Here is a 16,607-nt window from a genome sequence, read left to right on the forward strand (position 1 = left end):
AACATACTAAAAACCCCACCTCACATTCTGCAGAGCACTGGAATGAAGGTTCCAGCTTCAATGGCTTGGCATGGAGATTGCACCTGGGCAAGGACTATGTGGGTGGAAGTTTAAGCTTTTTTTGATAAATCCTAGTAATTAGTCTGCTAGTTTCTTTTTGAATGGCCTAATTATTAGCTTTTCATGAGAATTTTTAACCTTTCTCTACTATTAAGGAAAAGAATGATGTCCTAGATTTTTTGTGTTTCAGTTTCTGAAGTAAACTTGAGGCTCTTAAAGAAGTTTTCTGAGGGATTTTTAACAGTTATGTGACAAAGGAAAAGTAGAAAATAAACGGTTATGCATGTCCATCTCTCTCTTTTCTGTTTTAGTAGGACAATGTAGTTAAGTCAGAGTTGAACATAAATGTTAAGGGTAGACTATGCCACTCTAGGGAATAAATTAATATTAATTTCCATATCAGAGAAAAAACAGGATAGTATTTCTCCATAGAAACAGATGCAGGACACATGGGTAAAAAGAAAGAAATATTCTGGAAGGGGGATGTGGGAAGGTGAAATGAGCAGCTGAAGACACTGTCAGACCAGCACTAAGGCTGGACTGGTCAGATGAGAAAGAACTATCAGTCTGTGGTCAGGAAAGAAAGTGAACAGGGAAGTGAGGATAAGAATGGAATACAAGGCAGTAGTAAATGGAAGATAAAAGGAAAAAAATCATAAATCCTATACTGAGAAGGAAGAAAAGTTCCTATGGAAAGAATTTTGACTGCGAGGCTGATATAATGGGGAGTGAATGTTAACTGGGCATATATAATCTCAGGATTGCTTGCTATCCACGCACTAGAAAATATCTGATACATTCTAAACTTCTGGGTAATGTAAAACAATTATAATCATCATTATATACAGAGTATAATTTATATTTTTGTAATGTAACTATTATGCAAAATATAAAAGTATATACTTCTTTATTAAGTAAAGGTATAAACATAAATTTTACACTCTTTCCTCTATAGTAGTATTCCCAATAAGGCAAAAACATAAAAATATAAGTAAGCAATATTTAATCATAGGTAAAATGCAGCATACAATATACATACCACTAAAAACTCTTTTTTATCCACCATTTCATTGCCATCAGTGTCAAACATGTTGAAAGCTATTCTAAAACCTGCATGTGGTTCTGTCAGAAAAGCAGAAAATGGAAACTTATTTTAAAGTACAAAATAAATATTAGTGATAAAGTTACTCATTACACTGTTCAGAAAAACTTTAACTAAGAAATTAAAAGTAACATGTTACTATTAGTTAAATATAGTAAAAGTTACATTAAAATATACTTATTTCTGCTTCATTTATTTATTAGCATGCCTAATAACAGAATTGATAATATACTTTAAACGTGCTTCTGTAATACCTGTTGCATATCCTGAAAAATTTGACTACTTTCCTTCTAGAAATAAATATTTCTCTTTCTTATCCAAAGTCGTCAGTTTCTTTAAAAGGGAAATATAAACTCATCACATTTGAAATATTTTCAATATCTTTAACTACTTGAGTGACAGGAAAAATTAAAATATGACACAATGAACCAGTCTCAATTCTTGTGAAAATTAAAACTCAAATAATCTGTGAAAATGAATGTCAAACATAAGGGGTTAAATATTTGGGTTTAAACTTCTAGAGGTTATGAAAACAAAAATATAAAATAAAAGAGGATTGAATATGTAATTCCCAGTTCCTCCAACATATACGGGACAAATGCTTTTCTGAGGAAGACAAACTGTCACACACTACGAACTTTAATTTCATGAACCTTGTATGAGGCTTAATCTCTTTCCTCTTTTCAATTCTACAGCATAAAGAAGAAAACTTGAACAGAAGAAAACCTGAAAGTGTGTTTCAAAGAAGAGTTCAGTGTACATGCCTTTCTCAAAACACTGGACCTTTTCTTATGAGATGATTCATAAAAAGTTTAAAAAGGGAACCCTCACAGATAACACTTGCTATCAGATGTTGTGAAATCTTGAACCTGGCAAGAGAAGCATATAGTCCTACTTGCTTAACCAGTAACAGCTGTCTCTGAAAAATAACAGAAATGGAAACCAGTCCTTTATGCAAACTCATTTCCCGCATGCATTTTAGGAATCTAAACCTACTTTCATTACCATTTATTTCTTTGAGAGAGAAGTACAAATTTAAACCATCTCTAATAGCCAAGTTAAGCTTTTAAAAGATCTTAAAACACATACAGAAAGAAAAATCTTACAAGCACTGTTTAGAAGGGAAAATACAGTTAAAATAATAAAAGGTAAAAGAGAGACACTTATAAACAGGTAACAGATTGTGTAGCCCACTTCCTGCCAGCGCTCTGCATATTTTTCTTGGTTCTAATCTAAACAACATCCCATAATTTTTCGATTCCAATTCCTTAGAAGTTTCTATAGATGGGTCCTGAACTCCAAAGAACATTTCACAGCACCCAAAGATCCTAACCTTTCTGGAGTCAGCAAAAACCGCACCAAATATATATATAAGGGAACAGAGCAGTGAGGATAAATAAGACTGGAATCCAAGGCAGTAGTAAGTGGAAGAAAAAAGGAATAAAAATCATAAATTCTATACACATATATATATAAATTTTTTTTTTACCCCTACACCTTTATATTCTGGTCCCATCTCAATAAGTGGCTTTCCTAACAAACACTATTCTTATTCTTGCCTGTCACCCTGCTGGTTTATGTACTTATAACTTCTAATTTGCATCTGAAGTTATTCTGGCTAACAAGTTTACTTTTCAACAAGCCTTTGAGACAGTCCTTGGTACCCATTCTAATTGTCACAGTAGCAATCATCACTTATTAGACCTGCATCATTACTCTGGCTATCCAGACTGGATCAACCTCAGGTAGCCTTATTACCAAATATAATAATTATTCTTCAGCATTAATATTTTAATTTCATTTTAAGTTCAAGCAGGAAAAAAACACAAGAGAAATAAGACAATTTTGAAACAAAATGAATGTATGTACATATCCCCCACTCTCAAAACTTACTGTAACAGAATCAACGTAATATCATTCATTACTAAGTTAAAGATAACACAGTGGTGTGAATTTTCTAATCACAGAAGTTCAAGGTATTTTAAGACTTGTTCTAATGAGTTTTACTGATGTTTTTGTTTCCATACAGTTCCACAAATCCCAACAATTAGAAATTCCACTTAGCCAATGATCCTTCATTCATTCCTTTATTCAGTCATTCATTCACTATTTTTTGAGAGAGTATCATGTAGAAGATACTGTTCTTAATACAGAGATGGACAAAAACAACAAAATCTTTGCCATTATGAGCCTTGCATGCTAGTGTGGGGAGACAAACCATAGCATGTAAACCAGTAATACTTTCAAACTGTTTAGGTGCTATGAATAAAACATGGTAAAAAGATAAAAAGAAAGAGATGGGAGAGGGAGCTATTTAGAGAGGCTGATCAAGTCAGGATTCTCTAAGTCTTCACATATGAAAGGAAACCTGAATTATGTTTATTAGCATGTAGATTTTCAGGAAAAGTACTGGGGACATAGGGTGCAGAAAACATAAATCTCTGAGGTGGGAATTCAAGAAATAGGTTTGTGACTGGAGCACAGAGAACTGTAGCAGATGAAAAGAACTTGAACTGAAAACCTTAGCAAACACTTCATGTATTTCATAGAAATGCTGCTTATGAGAGGAAGAGAACAAAGTTTTCAGATGTGGATGATGGGTATGGTATTCCGATAGATTCACTAGTTAAGGGACTGATTCTCTCACATCAGTCTTGCAGAAAATGTGACACAAATGAACACAGTAGAAAATTTACAAATTATAACATGTCCTGACCTTTGGGGTCTCATGTAGATTAAAATCACAAGGACTGATGTATATTAAATTTGTAATTTATGAACATTTATTACAATGTCATAAGTTATAATATTTGTTTCTGTCTCTTGATAGTGCTATACTTAGCATTCTTCTGTGGCATTTAGACATGGGTTTTGCAGAATAGCATGTGTATACCTAAAGTGATTTTCAGTAGTAAGAGAATCTAAGATCTCTTTTCCAAAAATCTGATTAAAAAAGTAAATTGTGCCCAGATATAGATTTAATACATGTACTTACTTGTTAAAATACATAAAAGAAAAAGATATTCTGTGTATGAAATCACACCTAGAATAAAAATAGTATCAGTTACATTATGTATAAAGTGTTACTTTATCTACATATTTATCAAAATATTATTCCATAGCAATAAACACTATAAATAGAGTTTACAGTTTTAAAGCAGATGTTAAATGTTAAATATGTTTTAAATGAGAATTTTTATTATAAAACCACAGCAAAAGAAGCAACAACAATTTTACTTTGTTTCACATCCCTCTGTAGAAATCTATATAAAATTTTCATTAATGCTCTCAAATATGTTGCAAAACAAAATTATAATGTCTACTTATAGTTACAATTTTAAAATTTGTTGCTAGTTTTTAATGTATAAATCTAGCATAAAATAGAAAGATTGGAAATGGCTAATAAACACTGTAAAGTTCTTAATTACTTTTAGTAACATTAGAATAAAACATTCAGAACATTCCTACTTAGAAACTGATTTGATTTCTGTATTGCATTTAAAAAATAAAGATTCAAAGTTATCACATTTCCATTTAAAATTATCATTATTATTCTCAATGGACAATACTTCTTTTAAATGTACTCTAAGAAACTTTTATTTTAATTAAATGGCTTATACTCTCTGTACATTGCATCCTAAGTTCTCTGTAACCCCACAATTACAAACTTTAAAAGGAATATGTTAGAAGTAAGTAGAAATATACATTCTGTTACTTGAATTCTTGTTTTTGGAATATAACACCCCAAAATAAAATTAATGGTTTAATTGACTGAAGCTTCAAGTAAATATTGAGAAAATTAAAATCAGGAATATATGTTTCTACAATATTTATCTAGATATTAGATAGTTCTGATGTTTGGTAAAAGGGCATAAAAAGTCCTTAACCAGATCATGAACTTAAAAACACCATTGTATCTGATGGTCTTTCAGCCTACCCTCTTTGTTAAAGAACAAAGAGAAGAATCACTGTCAGGTAGTCTGTCAGAAACATGAAGGGAACGACCCAGGAGGCCCTGAAAGCATTCATTTCCTTCTTTTGTTTATACTAGAATTTTGTAACTTATAGACAGATAGTTCTGGTTGATTGCCATGAATGTTATGGGAGAAAGATTCTGGAATGGTCAATATATATAAAGATACAATACTTAGACTCCATAGGGATCCCTAAAAAATGGATAGGATAAGGAAATGGTCTTGCTGTCTCCATAATCCTGTCCCACTGACTGTTGTTCTAAATGACCTGGTAGAACACACAAGAGATGTTTGTTGGTATAAAAATTTTTTATAACAGCTATGAATCTTTTGATAGTTAACTTAAGTTTCCCTCAAGTGAAGGATTACTTAGTAGTGAGAGTCCTGCCGTGCGTATCATGGTAGGCACCTGTCTGTAGGACTACATGGTTATTGAAGTGGCTTAATCCACAGAAAAGGAAAAACAGAGTAAAATTCGTAACACAGTTTAACAAAAATTGTCAAAGAAAAGAGAAAATCTTGCTGAAGATGAACCACAGACTCTTAATGCTTTCCAATTACAAAAATAGAAAACTTTAAGACTTCTGCTTCAACTTATTTATGGTACCCAGGCTCAAGAAACAAAAATAAATGCTAAGCATGTAACAATGGTGTGATCTTTAGAAGCGAAAATTAAGAAAAATGCCAACTAGGTTTCTTCTGAACTCAATAAAAAAATTTTTAAGGGCAGTTCCTTAAAAACATTATAGTTGTTTAATTATCATCATGATATATAATAGTTGGCTGTTGTAATTAAGTCTATGTAATACATGTTTTCATAAATGCAATCATTAAAAAAGCTGTATAACATTTTCTTGCTTGGCAATATTTTAAGCAGATATATTTCTTTATTTTAAAATTAGTTTCCAATAACTCCAAAAATTTAGTTTTAACATTTCTTTGCCACTTAATCTCTATTAAAAAAAGGCAAGGCTCTCTGTACTTCTCTACTTCATCTAATCTAACCGTTCTAAAACTTTCAGGGACCATGCAATTACCTGATAATTTTATCAGTATGATATGGATATAGATATGTACTGTCCTACAGGGTAACCAATGGACACATGTACATGTAAGTATTTAAACTTAAAATTATTAAAATTAAATACAACTAAAAATTCAGTTCTTTAGTTTCAACAGCCACATTTGGTTACTCGCTACCATTTGAGACAGCACAAATATAGAACATTTCTATCATGTTGGCACTGAATAGATTCTCTCCCGTGAGGGGAAAAATGCAAATAGAATATAACATAAGGAGTATTAGAACATGCCTAAACCCAGAACTTCCAGATTAAATCCTTCCTCTCTTAACTAAAAAGAATTTCCTTCTTCTGTATATTACTTTTTCTCAGATTTGATCCAATTTGTCTTTTCCCATGAGATGTATTAAGGAAAATGTCTGAAATTCACCATACTTGCCTGACCCTTCTGAGCTTTGAAGTTTCCTGATCCTATCATCCCATTTGATTGGCAGTTGCTAAGACAACTTCCAAGGAAAAATTTCTAAGTGCTTTTTAAGACACATTGGCCTTAGTTTCTCAAAGTCTTTAAAACTCTATTTATGATAAGCCTACAATAAAAGATAAGGTGTCTCTTCCTTTAAGAGTCTGTGTGAACCCTTGGAAACAATGTGAATTTCTAATTCTACTTAAGTAAAATATATGAATTGTAACTATTCCTTTAAAGTATTTGTCTTCATGCTAAAGTATAATATTTTCAAACCAATATTGGTAAGGTTGATAAAAAATAAAAATACAGCTACTTATATAATTTTTAAAAACATTTTTATTTTGTATATTCCTATATTTGAGAATATAAAAGGGCATATTTCTAAGAAACTATTTTTAAGATTAAAAAGATTTTTGCTAATCAATTTTTTCTATAAAATACAAGAAGTACATTGTGAAAGAAAATTGTAAGAAAAATCATGTAATTTAATTGTCAGGAAAGTATGAATTAACACATTAACTTAGATAACATGAATACTAATAATAAGTACTGAAACAGGTGAATTTTACAGTGAGTGTTATCTTTAAGGAAACATGTTCAAATTAGGCTGCCAAAGGACACAGCCAATAAATTTTTCATGGTGATAAAGTTTAAGAATATCTACAATTACCTGGAAGTAAAATGGAAGAAAGAAAAACAGACATTTAGAAATCTAGCATTGAAAAATGTTTTCTTTGGTAAATGTAGCATATACTTTTTAATATGATAAAAACCAATTTTCAAAACTATTTAGTTACATTTTATTGTAACAGATACAAATAATATATATAAACAATAACATAGAAGCCACCCTTAATCACACTACCAAACAACAACATTAATATACAGAAATGTTAATGTTTTGGTGTCTTTTTGAGTTTTATAAAATTTATTTTAAGTGTGAGAAAATACGCATATATAAATAGTATATATAACACAGTGTCACTATTAAAACGGACAAGTACTAAGATTAGCTTACCTCTTTCTTTAAGGTTTCTAAATAGCTTTGATGATCCCTTCCAAACTGGTGGTGTTTCTGAGAGCATTTGATTTAACTCCTATGACAGAAGGTATTACTGATTAAATATTTAATTGTACATGACCCCCTGCCAAAAATCTACACTAAAAAACCTGAAACATGGCATTATTTATCCTATTCTATGTCTGTGGTTTTTGCAACCACACAACACAATATTTGCCCATAATTCAAACTAAAATAAATGATGAAGATACTACATTAAATTCTATTAGAGCTGCCCCAAATTTCAGATGTTTAACAACTGGATGTGCACATATAAGACAATCAAATTAAGATAAACAGTGGGTTTAAGTTCTGGAGTCAGTTATAAAGGAACAATTTTGTGAATGCCATAGAAAAAAGTGGGTTTCCTTATCAAGGTCAGAGATGATCACTTGGCTTCACATAATATCTCTTCTTTGTAGCACTTTTGGATTCAGAGGGTTTCTTATAGAGGAAGTAAAGGAACAAAGGATTGTGTTAGAAAGGAATGGAGAGTATTTTAATGGTGATTTAAAGAATGATGCCATTAAAGTGGAAAGACAGAGAAACTGAATTTTAACTCCAATATTCAGTAAAGAACTTCAACTGCTGCTGAGTCAACATTTAAAAAAAAAATCAAACTGTCACTGCTGGTGGGAGACTACTGAATAATTTAAACATTTGAATCACTGCTCTACTAAATCAATTTTTAATTTATTGTGTATAATATTAAAAATAACTTGTCAATTCTGAAGAGAAAAGAGGAATGATTATTTGGCGAAATAACAATATAATTTGAAATGAAAAAATTAGTCTGCTTAGAAAAACATTAAGCAAACACAAGGAACCACTGCTTTTTTCAGATCTGAGCCCTTCTACTCAAAGTATGGTTCCCTAACAGTCTGAGCATCACTCAGGAGCTTGTGAGAAACGCAGAATCTCAGTTGCCATCCTAGACCTACTGAATCACAATTTGCATTTTTAACAAGATCTCCGGGTGATTTTTTATGCACATTCAAGTTTGAGGAGCACTTCAGACTAACTCTTCCTGACACAGTTGTATGTAAAAATGATTTGTGACATTTATATACTATATATATATATATATATATATTTTAGTTGCAAAGTCAAGCTAGTGAGAAAATAAAAGAAATTCCTAAGATGCCAAAGACAGGAACAGCATCTTTAGAGTACTTATGGACACCTTAAAGTCTATTTGTGGATTCTTGTATTCATTTCCTCCATGGTGCTATATGTGCACTATAGGTAACAGATGCCACCAGGTGATCAGTAGTGTCTGATAGGGCAGCAATGGCATAGAGATAAGAACTCAGGTATGATCAGCAATGAGAAGCTGGGTATTTACTATTTAAACAACAGTAAACTCAAATATTTTTGTTGGAGTAAGAGATTTAATAAAACATTTTAAATACATCTGGTATAACTCACCCAAAGTCACACAGCTAGTAAATGACACAGCCAGATCTTTACTGACTCCAAGCACTTTCTGTAATCATCTAATGTTCCCCGATCTAGATCAAACAATCAACACACTGATCTCTGTAAACTTAAATGATTTTAAAAATTTATTAAAATCTTTATATTTCCACTCATGCTGGGAATCTCTCTTCCCTCTCCCAGTACCCATCTTGGTCTCTTATATGTAGTAGTACTGTATAATAAAGAATTTGGCCTTTGTTCCTGGTTCCTAGGAAGGAGACTCTAAATCCTTGGATCACCTGAGGACTCAGGAAGGAGACTAGTCACCAAAAAAACAACTGTGATTAGAGAATTGGGGCTTTGAGCCAGTCCAACCTCTGGGAAGAGAAGGGGTTTAATCACATGGCCAATAATTCAATTATCATGTCCACATAATGAAACCCCATGAAAATGAAAATTCTGGACATCAAGCTCAGTGGAGGCTTCAGGTTGATGAACACACTGGTATGCTGAGTGACACACCCTGATTCCAAAGGGCAAAGAAGTTGTGTGTGCAGGACTCTCCCAGACCTTGCCTTCTGTCTCTTCAGTTGAATGGTCTTAATTTCTACCCTTTATAATAAAACCACAATCATAACTACAAAATTTTTTGAGTTCTATGAGTCATTTTAGCAAATTACTAAATTCTGGCAACTTCCCAGATTTGTAGACAGGTCAGAATGTAGGTGGCCTGGAGCCTCTCAAACTAGTGGTAACCTGAAATTAGAGCAGTTTGTTAAGCACTATGCCCTTAATCCTGTGGAATCTGATACTAACTCCGGATGGTTAGTGTCAGAATTATATTGTAGGTACAAAATTAGTATTTGCTGAATTAAATTTGGTTTCCTAGAACAACAGCTTCCTTTTAAAGAATTTATACAATTTTCTTTAGTAGAATTTTAAAAATTATATAGTTAATACATATGTAGAAAAATTAGCCAAGTACAGAAAAGAAAAACTAATTGCAATTCAGAGTTTACAAAATTAAGTTTTAAACCAAATAAATTTTATTTAACATACTTTAAGTCTAATTATCTAGCTAGGCATACTTATATATATTTCTGCTGTTGTTGCAAATATTAAAACACCTCTAATACTGTTTTGTAACTTACCCCTTGCACTTAATATATATTGCATGAGCATATTTTCCTGTCAAATATTTTTCATTTTTATTATAATAGCCTCACAGCTGTTGTCTATAACAGCAGTTCTGAAATGTAACACTTCACATTCTTAAAAAAATTATCAACCCCAAAGAGATACTGTTTATATGGGTTATGTCTATTAAGATTTCATTTATTTACAAATAAAAACAGGAGATCCAGAACCTCAATGTGATGCTTGACCAAATGGACTTAACTGATACTTACAGAACACTCCACCCAACAACCACGGAATATACATTCTACTCATTACCACATGGAAGGTACTCTAAGATCGATCACATCCTCGGCCATAAATCAGGCATGAACAAATTCCATAAGACTGAAATTCTACCATGCACCTTCTCAGACCACAGTGGAATAAAAATAAATATCAACACCAACAAAGTTCCCCCAAAACCCACAAAGATATGGACATTAAATAGCATGATGGTGAACAACTCCTGGGTCAACATGGATATCAAAACAGAGATTAAAAGGTATCTGGAAACAAATGAAAATGAAGAAACATCTTACCAAAACCTCTGGGATTCCATGAAAGCAGTACTAAGAGGCAAACTCATATCTCTATGAACACACAAGAAGAAAATGGAAAGGTCACAAGTTAACAGCCTAACATATCACCTAAGCTAGAAAAGCAAGACCACCAAAGCTAGAAAAGCAAGACCACCAAAGCCCTAAATTCAACAGAAAAATCCAGATCACCAAAATAAAAGCCCAAATTTGGGACATATAAGACAAAATCAAAATACAAAAAAAAAGAAATCAATGAAACCAAAAGCTGGTTCTTTAAAAGAATAAACAAGACTGACCCGTAGCTAGACTGGCCAAGAAAAAAAAGAGAAAAAGCTCAAATAAATACAATCAGAAATGCAACAGATGAAATCACAACTGACCCCAAAGAAAAACAAAAGATTATCAGAGATTACAATGTACACCTGTATAGAAACAAACTTGAAAACCTAAATGAAATGGAAGACTTACTGACATCACACAACCTCCCCAGGTTGAAACAGGAGAAATTAAGACCCTAAATAGACCGATAACAACCCAGGAAATCAACTATGTCATAAGAAAATTACCTACAAAAAAAAAAAAAACAACCCTAGACCAGATAGCTCTCCAACAGAATTCTGCAAAACATACAAGGAGGAGCTGATACCAATCCTATTGAAAGTATTCCAGGCAATCAAAAAAGAAAGAACTCTCTTCAAATCATTTTATGAAGCTAACATCACACTGATACCCAAACTGGGTAAAGATCCAACAAAGAAAGAGAACTACAAGCCAATATCCTTGATGAACAGAGATGCTAAAATTCTCAGCAAGATTCTAGCAAACCGGATCCAACAACAGATCTCAAAAATCATCTACCATGACCAAGTAGGCTTCATCCCTGGATGCAGGGCTGGTTCAACATCCACAAGACCATAAATGAACATAATTAAATACATCAACAGATGTAAAGTCAAAAACTACATGATTGTATCATTAGAAGCAGAAAAAGCTTTTGATAAAATCCAGCATCCATTCTTGATAAAAACCCTCAAACATCTAGGCACTCACATACATATAAATATATACACACAGGTACATATGTAATTTGTGTATTTGCACACATATATATACCAAGAGCTTTAACTTACCTGTTTAGAAAGTGACTTCCATGTTTTAGCAACTAAAATACACAAATATAAAATAATTAGACAATAAATACTCCATATAATAATGTATATCCACATTTACTAACCATCTAAAACCATAACTCATAACCAAGCTTTATGTCCAAAAGATTCGGATCTAAGATATGATCTTATTTATGTTATCTATTTACTTTATACACTATTTATAATAAATATCAGTAGAATAGGAAACAGTTTTCCATAATATATCTTAACTTGGAGCTCTATAGATTAATAAGTTAATTTATTCCATGTTAAATATCTTATTAACATACTAAGTATTTTGCTTAAAAGCAAAAATAATGTTTATAAAATATTAATACTAGAATATAAAATATTCACATAGAGAAATTATACTTTAAGGTGTTTATGACAGTACAATTAGTGAAGGATGGGAGCAAAGAGGAAAAGAGATGAAAGAGAGAGCAGGTAAAATGAGAGGAAAACTCTTGTCCTGTTTCATTTTTCTTCCCTACAACTATTCAGGAAGCATCTATGGAACAAGAGTGATATAGCAGGATAAAATATCTGGGATCACTCTTTTTTTTCCTCATTCCTCCTCACACACTCAAAGATCTCAAACACCATAAATCTTATAATGTTGGAACAAATGTGCAGTCAATATTGCTCTTTGCTTTGCCCATATTTGAACACAGTAAATATCTAATGCCTACAAAGAATTATCTCCAGGTTTATATATGACTAAGTCCTATTACATAGCTGCATTAGAAAACTGGTAAATATTAATCATTTTAGCTATAACAATGACAACCAATATTTTTTCTATGTGACACTGGGGCTACTTCTGTATACAATATATCAAATTCAATATTACAAAAAAGCCATTTTTTGTTATATAACTTTTCCTTTTTTAGACAATAACTCATTTTAAGATAAAAAAAGAATATGTTTCTAAAGATAGATTTCTTCTCTATGAGCAACAACATCCTTTCTCTATGCAAGATAGTTTATACAAATGTAATAAAGTGATTAGAATCATAGGACTACAAATTAGAATTTAGCATGTAACCTTAACTATGATACTGTATACATTCATTTCACAAAGATCCTTGTAACAATAAACATAACAATGTAAATAATATTTATTATTCTGCTGCTCTTGAAAGTAGTAAGCAGTAAGAAAAGAAGTAAGAAAAGTAGAAAAAGAAATGGTACAAAACTACATGCACGTGCTCTTATGCAATGTTCAGACACTAATCAAAAGAGGAAGTTAGACATACTCTTGAGTTTTGTAGGGTTTATAAGATTTCCATGGTAAATTATTCACAAAAGACATATTCATTCTGGCGGAAATGTCACCGTATTCAATATTATTAGCTTTTTTAATAAAGACTAAAGAGCCATTAAGACTGTTCTTCAAAGGATTTTCTGACTTTCTAAATTCCTTATTTCAAATGAAGTTACTGCATATATAAATATAACTTGGGTGGAGGGGGACTTCAATTCCATTGAAAATATTTTATTTCTTAAGTTGTGGGTTGATGTTCATTATAATACTTTTTTCTATGTCTCAAATATTTAACAATATATTTTAAATATCTAAATCAAAATAACTGGTGATGCTATATAAAAATAATCAATTACTGATTTTAGTTCTAGAAGGGAAGGTTATCTATTAAATTCTATGCAAGTAAGTAAAATGAGAAATTTTCCAGTCTTCAAAAACAAAATTATAATCAACAATCAGATACAGATCTGGACATTTATTTGACAATTATTATGCATATATTTATACAGCATACCATTTTTTCCTGTTGACTGTCATCATAAATTATGTAAGATATTTATGTATTTATTTATTATTATTATTATTATTTTTTGAGTTGGAGTCTCACTCTGTCACCCAGACTGGAGTGCAGTGGCTGCTCCCAGCCACCGCAGCCTCAACTTGCTGGGCTCCGGCGATCCTTCTGCCTCAGCCTTCCAAGTAGCTGGAACTACAGGTGCGCGTTACCACGCCCAGCTAATTTTTGATTTACTATAGAGATGAGGTCTCGCCAAGTTGCCCAGGCAGGTCTCAAACCCGCAGGCTCAGGCAGTCCACTCACCTCAGCCTCCCAAAGCGCGGGATTACAGGCTGAGTCACCAAATCATGGTTATGAATGCAGATGATAATAATACGATGACAGATATCAATATATTAAATGTTTACTGTGTGTCAGGTGCTATACTAAGCACAACTGATTCAATCCTCAAAAAAAATTCATGAGGCTATTACTATTTTAATAAACGAGGATACAAAATATTAAATAAATTAATCAAGCTTTCAAAGCTAAGTAAGTACTAAGGTTTAAACACAAGCCTGTCTAATTTCACTATGCTATTTTTCTTTTTTTTTTTTGAGTTGGAGTCTCACTCTGTCACCCAGACTGGAGTGCAGTGGCCGCTCCCGGCCACCGCAGCCTCGACTTGCTGGGCTCCAGCAATCCTTCTGCCTCAGCCTTTGGAGTAGCTGGAATTACAGGCGTGCGCTACCATGCCCGGCTAATTTTTTGATTTACTATAGAGATGAGGTCTCGCCAAGTTGCCCAAGCGGGTCTCGAACCCGCGAGCTTAAGCAATCCACTCACTTCAGCCTCCCAAAGCATGGGATTACAGGCTGAGCCACTGAGCTGGCCACTATTTTTCTTATGTATCAGATTTAATATTCGGTTCATGAAGAATTTTTCAACTCTATTTCTTCTTAAAACCCCACATTTTCTTTTCTTCTTTTTTTTTCAAGACAGGGTCTAACTCCGTCATCCAGGCTGGACTGCAGTGGCACAATCCTGGCTCCCTGCAGCCTCAATTTCCTGGACTCACATGTAGAACAGATATAGGCAGAATTCTTGTCCAGACCCAACTTCAAAGCCAGTTCTCTGAAGTGTTCTGTTCAGGTTCAATGTAAAAGAAGGAATAGGCAGAACACCAGTCTTTTATAAAGAATACAAAAGTAAGGTGGTACATACTGAGAAAGAGAGCAACTGAGAGAGTTCCTGAAAAACGGAGAGATACAAGTAAGAGTTTACAAAAAAAAAAAATGCTAGTCTATAACACCGTACAGCATGTCTTGTGAAATACCACATTATTCAGTTAGTTGTTCTATAAAATTTATACTGTTCCATATTTTACAAACTACAGATAAGAAAATAGTTTTGCCAATAGTGGGAAACTGCCAGGGAAGGGAGGGGCACATCTCATCAACAAGGGTGCCTGCATAATGAACATTTGTATACCTAACCCTGAACTGGACCCCACATCTTTAAAATAAAATTAAATTAAAAATTTTAAAAGAAGTTTATAAAATTATTAAGATGATTTAAAAAATATACTTACATTTGGGCTCATCTGTTGTAACAGCCAAAATAAAATCATATGGAGTCATGAATAACTGCCCTTCACATTCTATAGAAGCAAATAAACGAAATCGCCTCTCCCGAGATGTAGCATAGAGGTCCAAGTCTTCAATGTCTGTTCTGCCAATAGCAACCTAAAGTTAAGAAAGCAAATAAATTGGAACTATGTGAATTAACACCTCCTTCTAGGAGATAAATGTTTTTAATGATGTTGAAAGAAAACTAACAGAGTAAATGAAAAAGTGTGAAAATATTGCATCTTCTGGATTAGAACAGACTGGTCAAACAAAACTTTTTTGTACATACTATCAAACTGCCTCTAGAGAGTTTACAGCAACTTACATGACTATTGACAAAATGCATAAATTATATTTTCACATATTCCATTGAAAATTATTTCATATTAGAAAAAAAATTTAACTATCTACTATCTTGAGAAGCCATAACAAAAGCAATCCATAGGAACTTTCAGCAAGGAGACTACATTTTTTATTTCTAAGTTACACTCTATTAAATAAAAAGCCAGGCAAATGATTAATCTTTTCCACCATTCTGAAGACTAAGACATTTCAAAACATTATACTATACAAGTAGATACATTAAAAACTAAAAGAAGGTTTCACTCACAATGTTTAATCGTGTGTAAGAAATGATTTCTTTTAAGGAATATACAATTTATATGGAAGGACAAACTACTAGTGGGAGAGACAAAAGGTACGAACAGAGAAAAATAATGAGTCAAGTACAAGTAAACAGAAGAAAAGCACTGTAAGTTGAGGTTAACAAGAAGGCTCAGGAAGAAGAAAATATAAATTTTAATGTCAGGAAAAGATATGAACATCAAGGCTTATATAGCATATTTGAAACATGGTAATATCTTCCTGGAGCAAAGGACTTGCATTGATGAAAATGTGTAGGTAAATATGGCAAGTTAATAATGACTCTGAATGCCAGACTAAAGCACTGGAGTTTAATATCACAGAAAACAAGTGGTTTTAGGAGTTTCTGAAGAGAAGCAATGACACAAAGAAAATGGTGTTGTTTTAGAAAGATAAAGCTACCTAATACCAGAGATAAGTTGGCTAAGCAGTATTTGGTAACAACTGCTCGGGTGCGCCATGGGTGAGACATGAGACACCAGACAACTCAATGCAATCGTCTCCTGAATCTCAGGATCAGACTACCATCTTACTCCCCTTGAACACGTATATCCTAGGGGTCTCTTATTCCTCTCAGGGCAGGGAAACTGTGACCAGTTTAC

At 32.6% G+C, this 16,607-nt stretch overlaps 1 protein-coding gene across 1 annotated transcript in view; it reads right to left on the minus strand.

The window, feature by feature from the left end:
• The window catches only part of MICU3 (mitochondrial calcium uptake family member 3), a 112,053-nt gene that overhangs the window by 38,196 nt on the left and 57,250 nt on the right, over positions 1–16,607 (minus strand). Inside the window, exons 2-6 of the mRNA XM_021714009.1 lie at positions 15,327–15,480; positions 11,955–11,986; positions 7,646–7,724; positions 4,158–4,205; positions 1,100–1,182 (exon numbers count right to left, since the gene is read on the minus strand). Coding sequence (XP_021569684.1) covers positions 1,100–1,182; positions 4,158–4,205; positions 7,646–7,724; positions 11,955–11,986; positions 15,327–15,480 — 396 coding nt within the window. The remainder of the gene's footprint in view (positions 1–1,099; positions 1,183–4,157; positions 4,206–7,645; positions 7,725–11,954; positions 11,987–15,326; positions 15,481–16,607) is intronic.

Source organism: Carlito syrichta, unplaced genomic scaffold (assembly GCF_000164805.1).
Source record: "Carlito syrichta isolate Samal-C Ts95f unplaced genomic scaffold, Tarsius_syrichta-2.0.1 Scaffold305146, whole genome shotgun sequence".
Taxonomy (NCBI): domain Eukaryota; kingdom Metazoa; phylum Chordata; class Mammalia; order Primates; family Tarsiidae; genus Carlito; species Carlito syrichta.